This window comes from Myotis daubentonii, chromosome 2 (genome assembly GCF_963259705.1).
Source record: "Myotis daubentonii chromosome 2, mMyoDau2.1, whole genome shotgun sequence".
NCBI lineage: Eukaryota > Metazoa > Chordata > Mammalia > Chiroptera > Vespertilionidae > Myotis > Myotis daubentonii.
The window spans coordinates 25,051,217-25,072,899 of NC_081841.1; the positions used below are offsets into that span (position 1 = coordinate 25,051,217).

Here is a 21,683-nt window from a genome sequence, read left to right on the forward strand (position 1 = left end):
CAGTAAAGCTTTCCTTTTCACCTTTCACTTTTAATCTACTGATAGATATTTTGGGACACTGCATTTTATTGAATTGGGAAGCTAGGAAAGAGTTAAACCGTTCTACGAGTATCCCAGGATTCTCACTCCCTTCCAGCCTTTTCACATCAGAGTACCAAAACAGAGAAGACAAATTACAACTCCTCTGGAAATCAAGAGAATGGGATTTGTTCTCCCAAGCCTCAATCCTAGGCCGTCCTCTAAAACTGAGAGATGGATAACCCAAGTATTGTGATCTTTGTCTATTGCCGAGCGAGGCCAGTCACAGTGAGGTGAGGTACTTTATTATCTGTCTTCAATTTAGCCACTACTGTATGGAGAAGTGCTATAATGTAATCAGTGCTGTGGTGCTCAAACTTCAGTGTTAATCAGAATCGCCGAGAAGGCTTTGAACAAGCAGTGTGCTGGGCCCTTTCGCAAGAGTTTCTGATTTGGTAGGCCTGGGTTGGGACCAAGAATTTGCAAATCTCAAAAGTTCCCGGGTTCCAGGGACTGTGCCATGAGAACCACGGATGCAATAGATAAGAAGATGAGCCCTGAAATCGGACTACCTGAGTCTGAATCCCAGATCTCTCATCTGATAGTTGTGTGATGGGGTGGTTATAGCTTGCGTAGTATCTATGTCCAAGTTTCTTCATTTGTAAAATGGGAATACTAATACCTCTTAGGGTTGTGAGCATTAAATGACTTAATACATGTTAAGCCCTTAGAATATTGCCTGATATATCATAAGTATTCAGTATGGACTAGCATGACACAGTGATAGACTCCCTCAACAATGACTATAATGGCTAATATTTACTGAGCACTTACTATATGTCAGAGGACCCTACTAAGCACTTTGTAAGGTTATCACATTTAATACCCACAACCTTCTCCCTCTTTTCTTACCTTCCCCCTTTCTCTTTCTTCTATTATTCCTTCCCCTTCTAACCTACCTTAAATTTTGTCTTGCTCTTTATAAACTGTATTGTAACAAAATTAATCAAATTCTAAATAAAAGAAGAAAATACACATTTGTTGTTATAAATTGTGACCTTTATGAGTATGAGCTTTGGGTGGGGAGAGGTAGAGATAAATGGTGATGGAAGGAGATTTGACTTGGGGTGGTGAATATACAATACAATATATAGATTATGTATTAAAGAATTATACACCTGAAACCTGTATAAGTTTATTAACCAATGTCACCCCAATAAAGTTAGAAAGAAAGAAGGAAGAAAGAAAGAAAGAAGAGAGAAAGAAAGAAAGAAAGAAAGAAAGAAAGAAAGAAAGAAAGAAAGAAAGAAAGAAGAAAGAAAGAAAGAAGGAAAAGGAGTATGAGTTCATTGAGGATTGTCCCTGTCTTCATCCCAGTATCCCAGTGTGGTACCAGGCACGTAGTAGGAGTTTGGTGAATGTTTATTACAGGAGTCCTGTCATCCTTACAAATGAAACTAGATTCATCCATCAGGGTTCCCTCTGGTTCTTCATCCTGTCCTGGCTGACACATTGGTGGGTTTAGCCTCTGTTCTTTCTTTCCCCAACTGCGGGCATGGAAAAGTGGCATTGCCAATCATCTACAAAGCCTTTATTTCACTGGCTGTTACCAGGACTACCTTTCAGAATTTTTGTACTCCTTGGGACAAGGCCAGGTCACCTTTCGAGCCTCCAGGAAGCATGTGGGACTCTGGCTGGGGAGGGTGGACCTGCACTCCCGGGGGTTCCTGGAGTGAGCGAGCCACCCTGTGCTCCCCGACCCGTCAGAATTGGCTCCCTCCTTCCTCACCCCGCCTTAAGGGATTCTGCATGTGAGCTCACCTGACTCTTGGTCTTAAAGGGAAGTTGGCTGTCAGGTATTGTCCAGTTACAGCTGGTTTAAACTCAGCTAACCTCTGACTGCCTCCAGATCGCAAGCAGGTCAGCTGCCTGAATCTCATGTTACGCTCACAGCTCGGGTTTCTCTTTGCCAGGTCCTGATCCGGGCGAGCTCTGCTCAGTTGATGTGGCCAGGGCTTACGTCAAGGTCTAAGGTTTCCGTGTACAGCCTTCTCAGCAGGCAGCTCCTAGAGAGGGAGTGTGCGCTGAGAGTTCCAAAGGAGGAAGTTTCCTTCTGTGCAAGGCATGTTCATGCGTCTTTAGTATTTGGAGCCAATCATGAGGACTGGATTGTGCCGGTCAGACCAGGAGAATGTACACTCAGGGGAAATCTGTAAACTCTGATGTTTCAAGGGTCCATGTTCACATTGTTTCTCTGTTTGCCCCATGAGTAGGTATTACACAAGCATTGATTAAGGTTCTACTATGAGCCACGTACTCTGCTTGGTTCTAGGGGTCAGAGTAAGATAGACAAACCTGACCTTCAGGAAGCTTTTATGTCTGCTCTGGGCATCAGTGAGCAGAGAGGGTTGAGTTAGTGACAAGAATAAGGAGTTGGGGGGAGACAGGACTAAGGGATAATGATAAGCCTTAGCAATAAAGTGTTAAAGTGTTAATAAAGAAAATGGTTAAGCTGTTGATGAAGTTATTTGTGGTAGATATGTATCTAGGTGTGGGGCTTATCTGGCTGTGTGGTCCATCCGTGAGACCCCTGCAGGTTTCTGACCCCGTGCTCTGCATTAGCATGAAGCCATGTCGGGGAGGCCTTCCTTCCTACACGACACCAAGGTCTGGGGTTGAGCTCCTCCAGGGTCCACAGAGAGGCCCTATTCTCCTGCCCTTGGGTTCTCCCACTTCCCACTGGGAAGACTGGAGTTTTGTGACCATGTATTTCTTCGCTCGTGAACTGGCTACCACTCCACTTCTGTCAAGTTTGCCTTGGGTCCAGGCATATCTTTTCTCCAGGGCCTGTTCATTCTCTGCTAGGAATTGGCAGGGAGATTTTTAAGACTTATATTCTTTCTTTCTTATTTTTTTTTTTTTCACTCAACACCTCATCTGGTGCTAAATACTTACATGTCATGCTGTGAATATGTGTGTGAGTGGATTGGTCAGGATTCCAACTTTGAGTTGCAAGAAAATTCTTTTGTATTGCAATGTACATGGCTTAACGTGAGGAAAGGTACTGACAAGGACTTGGCAATCCTGAGGGTGTCTTTGGAATGACATTTGACTTTATAAGTGTTGACCTATTTTGTAACAGACTAGAATGGGGCTTCCCTTTTACCTACTATTTCTACAAGGTAAGTGTATTGAAGGTCTATCTCAAAGGCAATCTATATTTAACATTTCAGAATAGTGTTCTTAGGCTGAATTTAGATTTCTTCCACTTTGTCTCATAGGACTGACATGTGCACTCGTCCCTTAACATCTGATAGGCTCTCTTCTTTTGAGAGTTTGTTGCCTTTCTGTCTGACGCCCTTCAGTTGCCTCAAGGGTAAGCGAGAATTGTGCCTCACCATTTCTGTGTCCAAGTATGGGTCCACAGTTCCTCTTGTTGGTCCACAGTGTGTACTCAGGAAATGTTTATGTACTCAAGAAGTGATCAGCTGAATGGATACCTTGACATGTGGGAGGTCTTCAGGGCATTCCAAATGGTGGAGGGATTTGTTGGGAAGGGACAGAGGGGAGATCAGCTGTATCCAGAACTCACAGTCATTTCCTCAGGAAACATTACCAGATATTATTGCATGTGGGGGAAACGATGCCCTTGTTCGGTATCCTAGACCACAGTTGTCATACTGGGTGCCCACTGTGTGCACAGCTCATACATCGGACAGAAAACATGAAAACAACACGATTCTTCACAATCTAGATACTATATAAAACCAAAATAATTAAAGAGTACAGATGGGTTCAGGATTATGCATAAGAGCACTTAGCCAGAGGGAGGAAGAAACACATCCTCTGTGTGTTTAAAAGAGCAATAGGAGCCTTGGACACACACACACACACACACACACACACACACACACACACACACACACGACTTCATCTAATCTGCACAGCCTTTCAAGATAGGCATCTTTATCTCCCGTTTCCAGATGAGGAAACTGAGATTCAGGAGCCAGGTCACTTGTGCAGAATTACACAGCGAGTAAATGTCAGTGCCAAGATTTGAACTTTTCAGGGAAGAGACATTGTTATATTGTGAAGGGCAGGTAAACTGCAGGTGGGCAGAGGGGCAGAGCCCTGCCTTGCAGCTCTGAAGAGGTAGCCTGCCCTTGCATGTGTATCTAAACACCACCCAAAATGACAAGCTGTTGAATGTGGAGTTTATCTCACTTCCCAATAGAGAGAACGGCGAAGAAGGGGCCTTACAGATCACAGACATGCCTGCACCCCGTAGGCCATGGGGGCTGTTTGTACCCAGGCACAAGCCAACTGCACATCTCGCAAAAGTAGCAGTTGGGACAGGGGCTCCATTTTAAAAACCATCTTCCAGGCCTTCTCCCTCGTAGTGGCAATGTGCCTGGGAGCTTCCTGTTCCATTTGTGGTGTTCATGTTCCCTTTGATCGTTTTATATCACTTTGGTCCTCCTTTCCCTCATCTGTGTCACTCATGAAGTCATTTGAGAGGAATACTAATCCTAAAGAAAGACACAGAAAATAAGGGATAAGAGGAGCTGAGAAAATACAGCCTCAAGCACACTTGGAGCTGGTTTTCCGGTTAAGAGGTTTGAATAGGAGTGTGGCGAATGAACCTGATTTGCATCGTTACAAAAGGTGAAGAAACATACCAGCACATGTTTAATACAGGCTGCATCACATGTGTAGGGTAGAAAGCGAAGGGGCTTATGGTCTGCAGGTATGTGCACGTCACTACCACCGAGTGCCGTTCTGATGGCTCCACAGAAGCTGACCTGGCGGGAGGTGTGGGGATCTGTAATTCAGTACATGTGGCTTCTGTGCAGGCTTTTGTTGCACGTCCAGTCCTCTTTCAAGCTGGGATTTGTTTAGCCCAGAGGAGTACATTAGGGGTGGATTGTACACTAGCAAGCACTGGTATGTCTCACAAGGGATTAGTTCACCCCTTTAAAAACCGGATTTTTTTATGTTGCTGTGGGTGATAGAGGAGATGGGGCTGGCCTTGAGGCTACCGGGAGATGCCCTTCAAAGTTAAGGGTATGGCACTAGTTTTTACTCTCAGATTGGATCATAAACATTTATAATTAAAGGGCACCATTTAAACTTATTTATTGTTTATTAAATGTTTAAACCACTTGGAAGGACTTTTAAAAATTGAGCCTTTTTTTATATAGTAACCAGCTACCTGTACCTTTATGCATGTGCTCACATAGTTGTTCCATCATTATCGATGTTTATTCACAATGCAATATTCTACTTTTAGCATGATTTAATATAAAAATACTGATATATAATATTGTATGTAGGGTTTTATAATTTACAAAACATTGCAACATGCATTCTCTTATTTTGGGTGGCTCTACTTCATTCCACTGAACTGATCTGCAACAGTTTAAGGTTCTGTTTCTAAACTGAGTCTGCCTAAGTGTAGGAAACCATCACATCCTTAGCCTTATCACCAGTTCCTGCTCAGGCAGGTAAGATCTGCTAAAGGAAGGAACAGTTGCCAAGTGGCGAGGTGTGCCAATTCGTGTCCTAGAAGGGGCAGCTGTCGGTTGAACTTTGCCCATGTTTTCAGGGTTTTATCTGATCTTCTGGGTGTACTTGTGAGTGTGCTCCTGTGGGTGGGGGCATTAGGAGTGGAAATCTGTTCAAGGGCCCCATGCCTCTGGCTGGAGAATCTTCCTGAAGGTCCTCAAAGCTTTTGGGCAGCCATCCTGGAGCAGGTGGGGTTGGGTTGCGTGCACAGGGTCAGGTGTGGGTCCATGCCTAATAAATGGCCTCTCCCAGGCTCTGAGAGGGTTTTTCTCTGGGTCACCTCCTGTTCTATGAATGGAAAAGGACGTGTGACAGTAGTAGCCAGTTTCCCAGTCCTAATTCGGTGTTACTGCTGGCAATTTGATGTTTTCCTCCTTAACCTTGAGGCAGTCTCAGCATGACTGGCTCATACCATGGGGAAGACAGTGGCCTTTGAACTCTTGGTTCCGTACAGTCTTGACCTTGGTTAGATACCATCTTGACCTCTGGAAAGAGCCGTGCTCAGGGCTACTGTTTTGTGAATTCTTCTCTCCACAAAATAACTGGAGTTTTTTTTAAACCTTACCTTTCTAAAGTTGAAGATCACATCTTTTGTAAAGAAAAATAACCATTTTCCCTGTGGTGTGCCAGATATGTGGGTTAAAGCAGGAAGATTAGCTGTCCCAGGTTCTATCCTAGGTTTTCTGCTGATTCACAAAGGCATTTACTTTCTTTCCACCACTTTTTCTAGATCTGCAAAATAGAGAGGGAAGTTTAAGAACATCTATGTGCTACTGGGGGATTTTTCTGTGTAAGTGAGAATTATTATTGACACAGCCACAGGACTTGCTGCCAGCTTCAAGGGGTGCATTGTACTCTCTCTGGAAAGAGGCCAGCACTAATGATAGAGACTCAGTGCATTTGACTTTGACCTTACTTTTGACAACTCTTCCCTCACAATCTTTAAAACACGCTCCACCATTTAAGAGAACAGCCACAGGTCCTCAGCGAATCCCGTGGTCTATGCAAGCCTTTGTACGTCTTTGGGATTATGGTGAGAAAACCCTATTCTTCACTTGCTTCCTGATATCTTGGCATTTTAGAAGTGTCTGGAAAGGAAAGTGGCAGAAAAGCAGCATAACCTGCTTGACAAGTCTTGGATAAACAGAGGAAGTCCAATAAGGCTTCTGGTCTGGGATTGCCAGGCTCAAAGAAGCCACTTATAGTTGCAGGAAGGTGAGAGTCACTGAAGCCCAGAGAGCTTCCAGGAGGCCCACACGCAGGCAGGACCCAGAGTGCTAACCAAGGACGGGAGGTCCATTGCAGCCAGGGGGTGAGCTGAGTTCAATGACCGTGGACTCTGGGGAGGTGGCATTGTAACCTGGACTGGCCATGTCGCGGGGTGAATATCCGATGGTTGTTCCTGCTCTGTTGTCCTGTCCCCCTGTCATCGCAGTCTTCTGGACCCCATCCTTCGGGTGCAGAGAACGGTGTTGGCAGCTCTCTCCACTGCAGAGTGTGGGTGCATTTGTGAGCTCGATTTTGATTTTCCTCTTTTATTGAGGGTACAACAATCAACCCATCAGAGTGGAAGAGGAAAGAGAGTAAGCCTTTCCCATGGCCCCTTAGCCCCACAGAATATTACCCTTCCCTAGATATTACTTTATATTATTCAAATCATACTTCTAGAAACTGGGAAAAGGTGGGAGAATGTTTTTCCCAAATATGTATGACTACAGGGCAGCTTTGGGCTGTTCTTGTAAGAGAACTATTGGCATGTGCCCTGGTGTAACCCCTCCTCGGTTCACATTGTTTCTGTCCCATTCTAGGCCGAGTGCCTCCAGTGTATTTGGTGACCCAGAAATGGTGAAAGGGAGACCGCCTTTTGTGGCACTGCTCTTTTTGAATAGGAAGTACTGCCTGGGAGAAACCATGTAATGGTGAAATTTTATGTTGGGAGTGGCTCTCTTCCTCCACAGCAATAAGACTCATGCATAAATCTAAAAAAGCACTTTTTGAGCTTTAGGATACTGTAATGTATGAAATAAAAACGTATTCTCCTTATTTAGTGTTGTAGTATAAGCACTTAGCACAGTTTAACAACAAATTCTGGTACAAAATACAACTAGATGGCTGAATGAATGGGTGCTCTCCTAAGGTGGTTTACTAGTATACTCACCCAGAATGACATGTAGCCAGAAGTTAGGATCCTTATGGAGAAAAGTGAGTGCTGTTTGTTTTCCAATAATATTTGTATATGAAAGCAAGGGCTTGCTAAACTAGAAGTCTTTGGAGGTTGTGAAATTCCCTGCTGTCATTCTTAAGAAGAGAAGAGAGGACAGATTCTCTTTTCTCCTACCTTCTTGGCCGATAAGGAAAAGCAAATTTCAGAAAAACATAGGACGGAACAGGAAGTGTTTAGAGGTTTAGTCATACTTGTTAGGTACGAAAAAGCCCCACTGCATTCTCATATTGTTTCTTTTATGGACTTAACACTTCCTACTTTGAGAATACCTTCCTCCCCAAGGGCTCAGCACCCTTTATAGTCATTAATCTTCATCCTGCTTCTTAAAAATGTCAACTGTTAACTACCATGTAGCTGGTGTCAGACCAGTTAAAACTTCCAGCTAAATGCATTTTATCTGTCTGGGTCCTTTAGCTCAGTTGAGAACGTGGCCCTACTGAAGGCAATAAGGGGACCTACTTGTTCTGTTTCCCTGGGACTTTCTGGTTTTAACCCTGAAATCCTACATCCCAGGATCCTCCTCAGTCCCAGGCAAACCAGGACGGTTGGTCATAGGCAAGAAGGCGACCAGGGCAGGGAGAGAATCTTTCCTGCATAAAGAGAATCCTTCCATCCCATAGTCCTTACCTTCCACCCGACCCGGTGCTTTAGAAATGGCATAGGCAAGTTTGTGGATGATGCAGTACACATTTTTAATGCCACCTGGTAGAAAAAGATTCAAAACACACCCACCGTCCTAGAGTTAGGGGAATTCGAGATTAAGTAGGGATATCTTTATGTCTACAAAGGAAAATTTCTGGTTTCTTGGTTTTTATTGTTCGTTGTTGTTTTGTCTGCTCTGTCTCCATTTACTCCAGTATAGTGAAAAATGAAAACAAGAACTGATACCTACCTGATTTTTGAAACAAGAAGTGTGATTTCAGATACTTCTGTGGGTCTCAGATTTTTCATCTGAGAAATGAGGATACTGGTCTCGATTCCTGGGGCCCCTTTCTATTCAAACTTACTATGAGGAAAGAAGCAGGAAGTCGGAAGCAGGAGAGGTCAAAAAGGAAACAGACTCCATCTTTTTGAATAAACTCTGCTCACAAGGAGGGCATTTTCCTTCAAGTACAAATCCTTCTCCATACTCAGGGCATTTCCACCCATGATGTCCCGCCCCATGGCTCTCTGCCATCTTACACTGTGCTGTTTGCAATCACTGCTTTGTCAGTGTCAGGGAGGCAGTAGGCCGCCATGCTTCTCTAGGTGCTCCCTGCCTTTCCCTGCCGGTAGGGGACCTGAAACAATCCTGACACTGGGCCTATATACATTACCCCGGGTGTCAGAATATCCAAAATGCCCCACTCCAGGTTTGCAATCATCATGTGAAACACTAGAACTTTCAAAAACTTTCTAACTTATTCTTTACTATCTCCCATGATTCCATGGAAGTACCATGTTCATTTTGTCAAAGATCCCTACTCCTCATTTTGGGGAGAAAATGTAGAAGGATCATGGCTCAGGAACCCGACCCGGCTTGATTCAACTCCTTGCACCACTTCTTGTATGACACTGGAAAACAAGTTCTTTAAGCTTGCAGAGACTTGTTTATTTATTTTTTCACTTATAAAACAGAAAGCTATCATATCCTAAGTGTCTGGCACATGGAAGGTGCTGAATATATTTTATTTACCTCTCCATTTTCCCTTAGCTCTTCCACCTACCCCAGGCTCCCTGACATGTCACCTTGTTTTCCTTCTTCCTCCTCTGTTTAATTTCCGAGGTCACAGAAAAGGTTACAAGTAAAGGAGAGCAAGTACACGGTGAGTAGGTTCTGATGGAATAATCATACCAGACTCTCTTCCTAACAATTCACATGAGGCCACGCTGCCCCTGAGTGCGTATGGAACCAATTGGGAAGGAGGTGTCACTAACAAAGAACCAGTTACCTCCATGCAAGAAATGAAATGTGTTCATTATTAGAACAAGACGGGCACCTTCCCCACCCCCGCCCCTGTGCTTGATGGTACTGAGGGATTGAGCTGTAAATCTAGGTGAAGTTGGCGTTGAAAGCTGGCCTGCTGCACCTATTGTAGTGGACAGCCGGAAAACCACTTGGTGTTTCATGTGGTCACTAGCATGTTACTCAAAAGAAGAAAATGCAACTTTTCCCTTTGGACAGACTATGGGCCTTAATGTTACAGAAATTACCTTGAAATATCTCTCATTGTGTATCTACCCAGTCCAGACAAATGGATTATCTGGTCATGCCAGGACATGCAGACCTGGCAGTGGCCACTTCTCCTACAAGCAGCATCTTTATAAGAATCGAATCTTTTGATTACCATCGTCTCATCCCCTCTGCCCCCCTTGCTTAAAACCATGATTTGTAAAGGCACTCAAAAGCGATTTAAGCTCTATAACAGATAATAGTTTTACATGAGCATCATGTCTTTTTTCACATAGTTCTCTATGTAATTATGTGGTATCTTGAGCCTACCACAGATGGAGCCATGAAGCCATTTCAGAAATGACCGTATCTATATGTCTGTATGTCCTTAAGATCTGCCACATGCTGGCACATATACTTGTCATTAATAGTTATTAAACTATGCGCCAGGCTCCATGCTAACTTTTAATGTATTATCTCCTTCAATCCTCACAACCTTTAAAGTAGAGCCAGTGTTATTATCCATTTTATAGATGAAGCTATAGCTCTTATCCACCACTGTGCACTGCTCAAAAATATATTTAGAAATGAAGAAATCTAAGGGAAAGGAAACCATGTTCCCTAGATTCTAGTGTGTGTTTTGTGTGTGTGTGATAATACGAAACTTTTGTCTCTGAAATGAAACTTGAAAGGCTCCATTCCTCATCTTTTCCTCAGTAGGAATGGGCAAAGTGGCGTGGTAATTTATGGCATGTGCCCCAAAGGTGGCCCTTGTAGTGACACTAATTCCTGCTCACAAGCCTCCAATTCCACATGTTCCAGTGCTTATCTGCTGGGTAATCCACTTACCCCCTCTGAAGGCATTTGAATGTCCACCAACATGCACATGGCAACTTCTACACTAAAATACCTTCGAGATCAGCACAGAATGGAGGTTATGGACCTCCAATTAATCAAGCCTTGCTTCTTGATACAGGTAGCAATTAGGGCAAGGGAGCTGGCCTTTGGACTACTTCTCAGTGAGATGAGTTGGTGTGTCACCTAATGTGATTTCTGGAGTAGTATGGGGTAAGGCTGAAAAAGGGTACACCCATCCCAGCACTCAAATATCCATGTAAGTCTGGTCCCCTTCAGAGTTTCAAAAGTAGTCACTTAGAAGACAGTTGTACACGCCTTGCTTGGTGTCGTGGAAGGAAGGACCTAGGTTTTGTTGTCCAAAGGCTCTGGGTTCAGAGGCTGGCCTGCCACCTATTAACATTATGCAAGTTATATAACATTGCTGAATCCCAATTTCTTAGTCTTTAAAAAAAAGGGAATTAAAATGTACGCTTATTTGATTGCTGGGAAATTTAAATGAAATAATATATGTGCCTGTTACAGAAGAGTTGACTATAAATAATAGTTCATTTTTTTTCCCTTTAAAGTCCCCCCCTTAGACTTGAAGCTCCTTAAAGAAGATATTTTTTTTCTTACTTTTTTTTTTTCTTACCTCTATATTCTTAGTATCTAGCAGTGCCAAGCAGGTATTATTTGAATCAAAGAAAACGCTTTTAGGAAGGTCTTCAGATCATAGTTTCACTCACCAGTGATCAGTTGTGTATCTACAGTGTATCAGGCACTGTGCTAGGGGAGTGGAGTCAATAACATAAATAGACTATGTCACCACCTTTTGTAAATCCAGCTGGGAGAGAAATACTACATGGGTAATTAGAGTAATGAACAACTTTGGTCCTCGACCTGAGCTTTAAATTTAGGAAATCGCCAGCATCATTTGGCGTCAAATCTGATGAGTAAGGTTTTTGCTCAAATAAAAGAAATAGCAATAAGCCATTATTTGTAACTGGCTCTGAAAGTCCTAAAAGAGGTGTTCTGGAGTACTTTGAGGAATGATGGCATCACTGGAATAAGTGTAAGCACATTATAGAGCATTTTTCTTGAGAGGCAGCAGAGTGAAGGGGTGAGATCGTAGTAGGTAAGGTATTCCAGGAACTTGGAACCACCTGGAATAAGGCATAAGACAAGTCAAATAACTGGCTCATCGGGCAGTGAATGTGTCACCTGGAGAGAAGTGGGAGATGGGGTGGTGCTGGCAGCTTGTAGCAAGATTTGTGTGTAGATGGTTGGACTTAAAACTTTGTCAATAAGTCACTAGATGGCCCTGGGGGAAAACACAGGACAAAAGATGAGTTTGTGTTGGCAGTAAGAAGTGCTGTGAGATTGTCTAATGAGGCTCCTTCATTCATTCAGCAAATACTTAACAAGTGGTGCAGTGAGCCAGCAGGCACCGCTCAGCCACAGGGATGTGGCGGTGAACAGGACAGCCAAGGTCCCTGCTCCTGGGGAATTTTCTGCTAATGACAGCCTTCGCCCCTGGGTGAGTAGGAGGTCTTGGACTCCAGTGTGGTTTGGGGGTCTGAGGGGAAGGGGAAAGCGAGGTAGGCCCCCAACTGTGGATGTGGACACAAGAACATCAAAGTCCAGGCTCCAGCAAACCATCGACCTGGAAACAAGGAACTGAAACTGAGGCCTAGATCCAAACTCAAGGTCAGGGTCTGCTGAGAAGGTCCGGAAAGCACAGACTGGGGAGGCTCGAGGAGAGGCAGGAGGGGAAGCCCTGAATGGGGTACCCACCGCTGAGCCCATGGGTGGGGAGGGAACTGCTTACAGCTGTGAGTCAGGATGATAGAGTTGAAAACCTATAATCAACTGTAAGAAGTTTTCTAAACACCTCTATTGAACTAGAAAGTGTTTATTGACAGTGAGTGGTTTGAGATGAGTGGGATATTTATTTTGGTTTTAGGATATTCAGAGTCATGCAGAGATTTTCATCTTATCAATATTTGTCCTGTCATCGTGGCCTAACACCCGCAAGGCCAGCTTTTGAAGGGTACACTGCTTTATTTTTCCAGTCTCCATGTCAGGATTGTTGTTGAAACCACTGGTAAGGCTTGACTGGTGATACTCTGGCGTGATTTTATGGCTTGGTTGGCAGATTGCTTTCTAAGGATGCAAAGAGAATTACTGCCCAATCAAGCAGTTTCAACACTTGAGTGAATATCAGATGATAAAGCCATATTTGTGTCATGGTTCTGTCACTGTTTTAGAGTTGTATTTTGCTTAAAAGAAGAAGAAAAAAAATATTAATAACATCTTAATGCTTCAAACCTGTGGAAAAAAATATTTTAGAGGAAGAAATTGAGTCTTTAAGTTCCAGTGGGTTTTTTTTTTTTTTTGAGATTGTTTTTGCCAAGGAATGAATAAATAAGTCAGCAAAGACCCTCAGTAAGCTCTCCTCCCCCTTCAGAGCCACTTTGCACACAGACTTTACCATGATAACCAAGAGTTTCAGCAACATTATAGGCAGAAGGTAGGTGGGGACAGATGACAACTTCGGGCTGAGGACTGCTAGCTCCCTCCAGAGAAGTTAGGTGATTCTTTCAAGAATCTTATTACTCCTTCAACCTCAGTTCCTACATCTGTCAAGTGGTTTTGTGCTAGTGTTGGTGACATGACCCCAGGGTGTTAGGAGCATATGTCATTGAAAGACCATAACTGTCTTGATTAAGACCCTTAGCAGCCTCTTTACTAGTTTAGGGTTCTAAGATTTTATTAAGAATTTAGCTGCTTGGAGTTCAAAGCATTTCTTTAAAAAATTACAATCAGTTGATAGTTCATTGTGCAAAAACAGAGACCTAACCACTAGTACCAAGGTTACTTTCAGGAGAAAAAAGCCCGACATGTCGCACTCGCCACCTTAGAGTGGCACCAAGGCAGCCCTGACAGCCAGCTCGGGGATCATGCTCCTCTTCTAGAGAAAAGCGACTGGATGGGGATTCATTCTTGAGCAGGAGAAGGGCGTCTGGGGCTTGAGCACAAGACAGCCTTCTGGGAGGGAGAAGGGGAAGGAAGGGCAGGTCAGAAGTGGAATGGGTTTCTATCCCTTCTTGCTTCTCCTTCATTAACCTTGTCTTGCTCCTGCTCCAAGTGCAGCTAGTGCTCCATGAGCAGCTACAGGAGGAGATGCTGATCAGCCTTCCTGGGGGTGGGGATGGGGGAACTCCAGAGGCAGTTGGGAAAGAAGAGGAACCGTAGCAGGCACACCTGTCTGAGCGGTTTGTTCATATATTGGCCAGGTAGTCACCGTGTAGGAACTAACTGCCTGAATTATACTGATAATCTACATTTTATGGTTAAAAGCAGAACAATAGCAGTTACTCAGGAGGGAAGGACAGTTGGCAAATTGATTTGAAAAGTGTCTAAAAACCTATTGTGAAAGATACTCATTTCATGTGTATCCTGACTTACTCTATTATTTCTGTCTTGATTTAAAACAGTGATTCTCAGCCTTACTCCTCTGCATATTGAAATCATGCGGACGGGGGCGTGGGGGCGGGGGGGGGGGCTTTAAAAATATTGGTGCCTGGCCGATTTCCTTAAATGCTGGGATTATTTTTCCCCCTTAAGATTTCTTCAGATGATTCTGGGGTGCAGCTAAGATTCAGAATACCTGATATAAAATGTGTGTTTCCTAAATTGTTAGCTGGTCCTGAGTTCCTGAAGTATGTGGAAATTCAAGCGTATTTTTCATGTACTGTTGAGCACTAATTGTTTTAACGAAGGCAGGGATCTTACGTAACATAAACTATTAAATAGCATTAACAACAGGACTACAAGAGTGCCAGACCTCAGATTCCTTATTACTTCAAGCTGCTTAACATTCTGTTAATCACCGGTGTTGTCGTGCATACGCATACTTTTATTTCCTGTCCTTTTTAGAATGGTACTGATGCTGATGGCATTTTTCATAGTAATATTCACGTTGTCAGCAAAACTAGTTTTCAGTAAACAGTTGTCAACAATGAAACTCCCAGATCTTTCTCACTGTGACCACAGAGAGCTCCTATAAAGAGTCTTGGTCCAAGAATCAGGGAATTTCTATGATTTTTGACAAGTAGAAGTAGAAATTACTTGCCAAGATGGTTCTTACTTCTGGAAAAGTTTTTCTAAGAGAGGAATCGCAGGTGTGTGACACTCTTAATCAGTATTTGATGTTGTTTATGTTACTTTTTAGAGTGATGGAGGTTGGGGGGGAAAAGATCAAGTCAGCCCCAATTCCACAGTCAGTCATATAGTGAGGTCATTGTCATCTTCAGTCTTTGTTTCAATGAAATTAATTTCTCATTTTACACCCTAAAGACAAGTTTAATTATTAAAGCACACATACAGAGCAGTGCTTTGTCACCCAAGACGTCTCAATTCCTTATAATAAAATGCCTCACATTTATAGAGAGCCTCCGTTTCAAGAAACTCACAGTATTTCATAAGCTTCAGCTTATTTATCCTTACAATAGCATTATGTGGCAGTAAAGGTGGGAATTGTTATGCCATTTTCTCAGACAGCAACACTGAGGGGATGCTGGCTTCTTTTACTTTGCCTTTTAAGCATAGAGCTCTCCTATGGTTTTATTGAAAATTACTCTGGTAGTAAACATTTTGCAGAGATATAAATCCTTTCCAGATTGAATTTGCGCTTGTTACTCTAGGTAGAGTTTACAAGGCTTTTTCTATTTGTATTTATTTTTCAGCCTGAGGCAACCCAGGAATTATCTGATATAGGTAGACTAGGGGGCTTTGTTCAATGTGAGCATGGCATCGGTTGAACCCGGCCTCTTCCTTACTGATCCAGGGGGTGGGGGTGTCTATTGGTTCATTGGAAATGGGCTGGATCCACTTAGGACCTTGTAGGACTTCGTGCAAACAGCTTCATTGGGGCTGCCATTTTAGAGACTTTATTCAGCATTTTTGTGGATTACCCTCATGTGAATTAGAATGTAAATCTTGCTCTGGTATCAAAGTTTTTAAAACCTTCTTATCAGGCATGTGGGCCGTTTAAGCTATAGACATCTTGTGAAGATAAATCACAGGGCAAAACCCTTCTTAGTTTGAAAGGAGGTCTGAGTTGGCTCTCCTCCAGTCATCCCCAGCAAGCAGCTAGGGTTGTGGGTTTGAGCTATAGCTTCTCTTAATCTGATGCTCTTCCTTTTACAAGACTTCCAGATACAGTCACCCAAGAAAGAGATGAAGATGAGCAAAGCCCAGAGTGATGCTGTAATAGAAAGCAGAAAGCTGCTAGGGGTGGGGAGTGAAGGGTTTATCAGGCACAAGGGGGGAAGGTAGGAAGAGAGGGAGGAATGAAAGCACAGGTTCAAAGCAACGCTTTGGGCTCCTTCTGCCTGTGGGCTCTGCAGAAGCCTGGCCCCCATCCTTTCCTCTGCCCAGTTTTTAAGGTCCCACGATTCCCCGGGCTGGGGACACTGCACTGTAAATTCTGTAGGAGGGCAGTCACATGGCAGGTAGAACATGCCTGGAAGGTATCTCTCCTTTGGGGGGAGAAATTGAGAAACCTTTCTAATGACACCCTTGATACAACTAAATAGTAACTCTCAGTTCATTACCCGTTAGCCTAAGGCAGGAACACCACAGATTGGCTAATTGTAATAGCCAAACCATGAAAGGGAATGGCATTAATGGAGGAGAAAGCAGCTAATAAAGAGCTGTGCTTGGTCACTTTTGTTGAGCTCAGGATGTAAGCCGCTGTTAATTTAAGTACCTGTTTCTTCTGCTATTAAAATTAGGAAGAAAGGATGTAGTGACCCTCTTTCAAAAGGCTGATCAAAAGCTTAGGGGCATTTTTGGAACAATCCAACGGCAAGACTTTATTTTCCCCGGAAGTAGTGCCTGCTGGTTTTGCGTAAATAAAGTCACACCACCTTCTTACACTGCGGTGACCCGCTCTCAGCAGGACCTGCACTTTCCCGGGGGCTTGCAGGAGTGGTGGTGTGTGTTGCTGCGCTCACGTAATCTCCACTTGGAGCGAAAGCAATCATCGGCATCACTTCAGGGATTAGGAGAGTAGTCGGGGCATGGAGTGGCACACGTTTAATTGTCCGACGCGGGTCCAGAGCCTGTGCTGTGACCTCATCTCTGTCAGCATGAGGTTCCAGCCAAATGAGCTGAGCACCCTTCAAGCAAAAAACATCCCTGGAAACCACAACCTGGCATGAAAAGGAATCACAGCTTGAGATTCTGCTTACTATTCATGTCAGAAATGTTTAAGAAAATCAGGGAAAAAATCCATAGCATCTCAAGGTTGGAAAGGATCTTAATTAAAATGTGTTAAAATTAGAACGATAAAGAAATCTACTTCAGTGTTTTTAAAAATAGTTTTTATTGATTTCAGAGAGGAAGGGAGAGGGAGAAAGACATAGAAACATCAATGATGAGAGAGAATCATTGATCGGCTGCCTCCTGCACACCCCCTACTGGGGATCAAACCCACAACCCAGGCATGTGCCTTTGACCGGAATTGAACCCGGGACCCTTCAGTCTGTAGGCTGACGCTCTATCCACTGAGCCAAATCAGCTATGGCGCTACTTCAGTTTTTTTGCCTTGAGGGTTTGTCTTTAAAGAATCCTAGGATTCTGTGAGGGGACTCTGGGATGAATTGATGGAGAAGGAGACCGTGGTATCCATGTTTTGTTTGGATACCACCCGCACCGTGACCTTTGATTTGCCAGGAGATAAAAGATTGCATAGAAGCAGAATCTTGGAGTTTTACGGCACCTTCAAGTTCCACCACCTCACCTTAGTGCCTTCCCAGTGCAGGAACCTCTTGTAGAGTCACTTTCTAGCCTCAGCTTAAGCCAGGTTTGGGGGGAACAATAAGTCACACCTAATTCCAGAGCACAAGTATTTGTTGCTGGCCCTCTCCTCTGAGATGCTTCCGGTCAGCCCTAACTCTTCCTTACCTGAGTCCTTCTCATGTTTGAAGACACCGACAAGGATCCTTTCAATCCTTTCCCCACAGGCCACACATGCCCTCAGTGCCTTCATCCAGTCCTCATTTGAGAGACTGGGAGCCTCATCTTCAGGCCGTTGGAGAAGCTTGTTGGACTGTGGCCATGGTGATTTCTGGAGGCAGGCTCAGCTCCTTCTTAGTATGGACATCTGGACACTGCCGGTTCCAAATAAATGTTGACAGGAGCCTTTCCTTTTAACTGCTCCAGTTTGTCTCGCCTGTATGCTTCGATTGGGTGCGCTTGAATAAATGGGAAGGGGTTGAGGAGGGGAAATGTATTTGTTATTGTTAAGGAAAATTTTATAGGTAAAAGTAACATATTTTTACTGAAAAATTCCCCAAGATGAGATATCTATGCAAGGTGAAGTCATCCTATGCGCAAGAAGTCTGTAAATGCCCGTTGGCCCTGCTGCTCATGCCCACAGGCAACACATCCCTGGATGGATTCTAACGGCTGCACCTGCTCAGAGCTCATGCTGGGAGAACTTCTCCGGGACATAGCATTTGGTCCCCTTCTTTCAGCCATTGTGGATTGGCTGGCACTTCTTAAATGTCATTTCTCAGGGTTCCTCTTTGTAACAAGTATCCTATTTGCCAGGCTGGTGGCTTGCACAAGTTGCTCAACCCCTGTGAGCTTCAGACCAGGTTCCTCATGTGGAGTGGAGATAATGAAGCCTTTCCTACAGGGTCATTGTGAGTCTGAAACAAAGGCTTCATGGGAAATACATGCCAAGGGTTCTCTTAATGCCAGCTCCTCTTCCTGCAGTGATGGTATTGTCCAACTAAGACTGGGACACATGGTATTGTGCATGAGCACTGATACGTATTTATGGGTAAAATGACCTAGCATTTTAAATATTTGGGCCATCTGGGAAATTCTAGGAGTTATGGTGGCAGAATTCATAACAGTTAGTATAGACCTGGTCTCCTAGTGGTCTGATGAGTGCTGAAATATTTCATAATGATCATAGAAAACCTTAATGGTCTTTTATAGCAATGCCTGATTGCTGGGTCTATCTTTTTATTCATTTTGCTCATGTCGCTGTGCATAGATATTGTTCCATGTAAAAGGAAGACTTAAGATGCTTTGACTTACTTGTATCTATTTCACAAACACAATACCCTGTCTTCTGATTTTAGGATATAATAGGCGAGGGAGGTGAGGAAAAGGACGCTTTCAGTTATAAATCTTCAGGAATCTGCATATTTCAGGTCCTGAACCCATCTTCTTCTATGTCCAAAGCAAGAACATTCCTTAAACTGGGGAAGCTGTGCTCCTAGGAAGATGCCCACAACAGTGTGAATGTGGTTTGTTGGGCACTACCCCCACTGCAGGGCTGAGTGGGTGTCTGGGCAACCAAGAGAGGAAGCTCTAGAGACCAGGAATATATTTCCCATCCATCTGATTTTTACAGGGTACTGCCATTCCCCCAGTCATTTCAGTCATGTTAAAAGCCAAAGATGAATTGGGTTTTAAAAACCTAATGCCTTGAGCAGCCAGAGCAGGGGTGGGGAATGTCCGGCCCTCAGGCCGTATAAGGCCCTGGAAATAATTTGGTCTGGCCCTGCCAAGGCATTAGGGGTGAGTTAATTAAATGTTTGACCAAAAATATAGCAAGCAGGCTAATTTTTAAGTTGATAATGTTGTATGGCCCACGAATGATGTTATAAATATCCAAATGGCCCTTGGCAGAAAAAAAGGGCCCAGAGGGATGTTGCTCTCCGGGGAGGAGCTGGCCACTAGAAGAGCTGACTGGGGATGCTGGGTTAGGTGTCTTCTGGAGGCTGCATGGGATGGAAAGATAGCATTGCAACTGCACTGCTGTGATTTAATGGCCCTGGTTTTCTACTTCAAAATTCCATTGAACACCTCAGTTCCTAAAGTGTATCCCAGATCTTCAGGTATACTTTTCTTGGGAGATACCCAACAAGCCATGGTCTGTGTATACAGTGTACTAGTATATTATCTAAAGAAGACCCACAATTGCATTTTTTATCGAGTTAAGTTGATCTTGCTAAATTTTGGGATAAAACAAAATATTGAACGTAGTTATTCATATGAATAAAATCGACATTCACGAGTTTAAGTTCCTATATATGTCTGTTTGTATCCATGATGCCAAAAACCTAGAAAACAGTGCCACTCAAATTTCAGTCTTGCACATTTTTTGGTGATGTGTTAATGAAAGCTTATTTAAAGAAAGCCAAAGCCACCACCTTAAATCATTTTGGAGCCAGAAGAAGGTACTTAAGTAAAAGTGTATTCAGACTTCAGTTTAGCAAATCTCAATAAATAGCTTCCCAGAGAAGAGATTTCTCCTGTTCAATGTACAGGAAACAACTACAATACAAGCATCAGCTTTCCTAAAAACCTTCAGGGTGGAAAAGAGTCCTTTCCTCCAAGTATTGAATGTCATCCACGTGACTGTTGTATCTCTGGTGCCTGCTGTTTCCCATCTTGTCTGGGTTGATGAATTTCAGTGCATGCATGAGACACCACAGAGCTGCAGGATACGAAGGGTACCTGTGGCAATTTTGCTAGCATTCCCCAGGAAATGGTCATGGTCATGGTCACCGCTGTTTCCAAGACACTTCCTCTTCAGTGCTCTACACAGGCTTCAGAGACCATCCCTGGGTAACCCTGGCATTTATAATGGAGATGGGACTAGTTTTCTAAATGGGTCCTAAACCAAGGACAATCTCAGCTTTGCAGTAGAGGAGTCTTTGAAATGACCTGCAAACCATCTTTTAGCAAGCACAACCAAACTTTCTTTTGGTTTTTCTCAATTTCAGAAATGCTTGATCTTTTTTATTCCCAGGAAGTTAACATTTTACTAGTAATAAGCTCTATATTTCTTAACCTTTCAGCCTCATCAAAGAGTAAATGGTGTAAAAGCAAATACATAAGTGCACTAGGGGGATCACCAGGATTTGATTAATTTTGAATAGGAAAGACTTTTTGGTAATGAGAATATTTTTCCACTCTTCCATACTATGCAGCCATGGGTTAGGAGATGGGGAGAAATGCAATGTTTCTACTTGGCACATAATGCATAAGCTTGTTTTACATGATAGTCAAAGGTTTCTAAGCACTCAATTTAAAAATGAGCAGCAATGCCCTGCTGACATGGCTCAGTGTTTGAATGTCAGCAGTTCGATCCTGGTCAGGGCACATGCCCGGGCTGTGAGCTTAATCCCCAGTAGGCAGCCGATCAATGATTCTCTTTCATCATTGGTGTATCTGTCTTTCTCTACCTCTCCCTTCCTCTCTGAAATCAATAAAAATATGTTTTAAAACAAAAAAAACAAACAAACAAATAAATAAATAAACATGAACAGCATTAGATGGGTACCTGTCACTGGCCCTCTGTGGTTGGGGAAGGAATGAAGAAGGGGACTAGAACTCATTCTGGTTTTAGTAGTTGTGCTTATAGTGACCCTACTCCATATTCCATTACATTTTTTTAGGGGAAAAGCTTTCTATAATAGTAAAATTTACATTCCATCTTTTGCCTAAAACAGCCGTGGGCAAACTACGGCCCTCGGGCTGGATCCGGCCCGTTTGAAATGAATAAAACTAAAAAAAAAAAAAAAAAAAAGACCGTACCCTTTTATGTAATGATGTTTACTTTGAATTTATATTAGTTCACTCAAACACTCCACCCATGCTTTTGTTCCGGCCCTCCAGTCCAGTTTAAGAACCCATTGTGGCCCTCAAGTAAAAAAGTTTGCTCATCCCTGGCCTAAAACTATCTTTAGCCTCATTTTTTCTTTTCAGAGCTCGGTGCAGCTCTTCCTCCCCCCACCCACTCTTCTCACGGATATTACAGTTGGCCTTGGAAATGGCAGGGCTTCCCTTTTGATC

The 21,683-nt window shown here is 43.4% G+C and overlaps 1 protein-coding gene across 6 annotated transcripts in view; it reads left to right on the forward strand.

The window, feature by feature from the left end:
* The window catches only part of ETV6 (ETS variant transcription factor 6), a 224,339-nt gene that overhangs the window by 63,852 nt on the left and 138,804 nt on the right, over nt 1-21,683 (forward strand). The window contains exon 1 of one of the 6 annotated variants that reach the window (XM_059682207.1): nt 6,494-6,616. The exons of the other annotated variants lie outside the window; for them this stretch is intronic. Within the exon in view, the coding sequence (XP_059538190.1) occupies nt 6,614-6,616 (3 nt within the window). The 5' untranslated portion in view covers nt 6,494-6,613. Of the gene's footprint in view, nt 1-6,493; nt 6,617-21,683 lie in introns of those variants that run through there. 6 annotated transcript variants of the gene reach the window in all.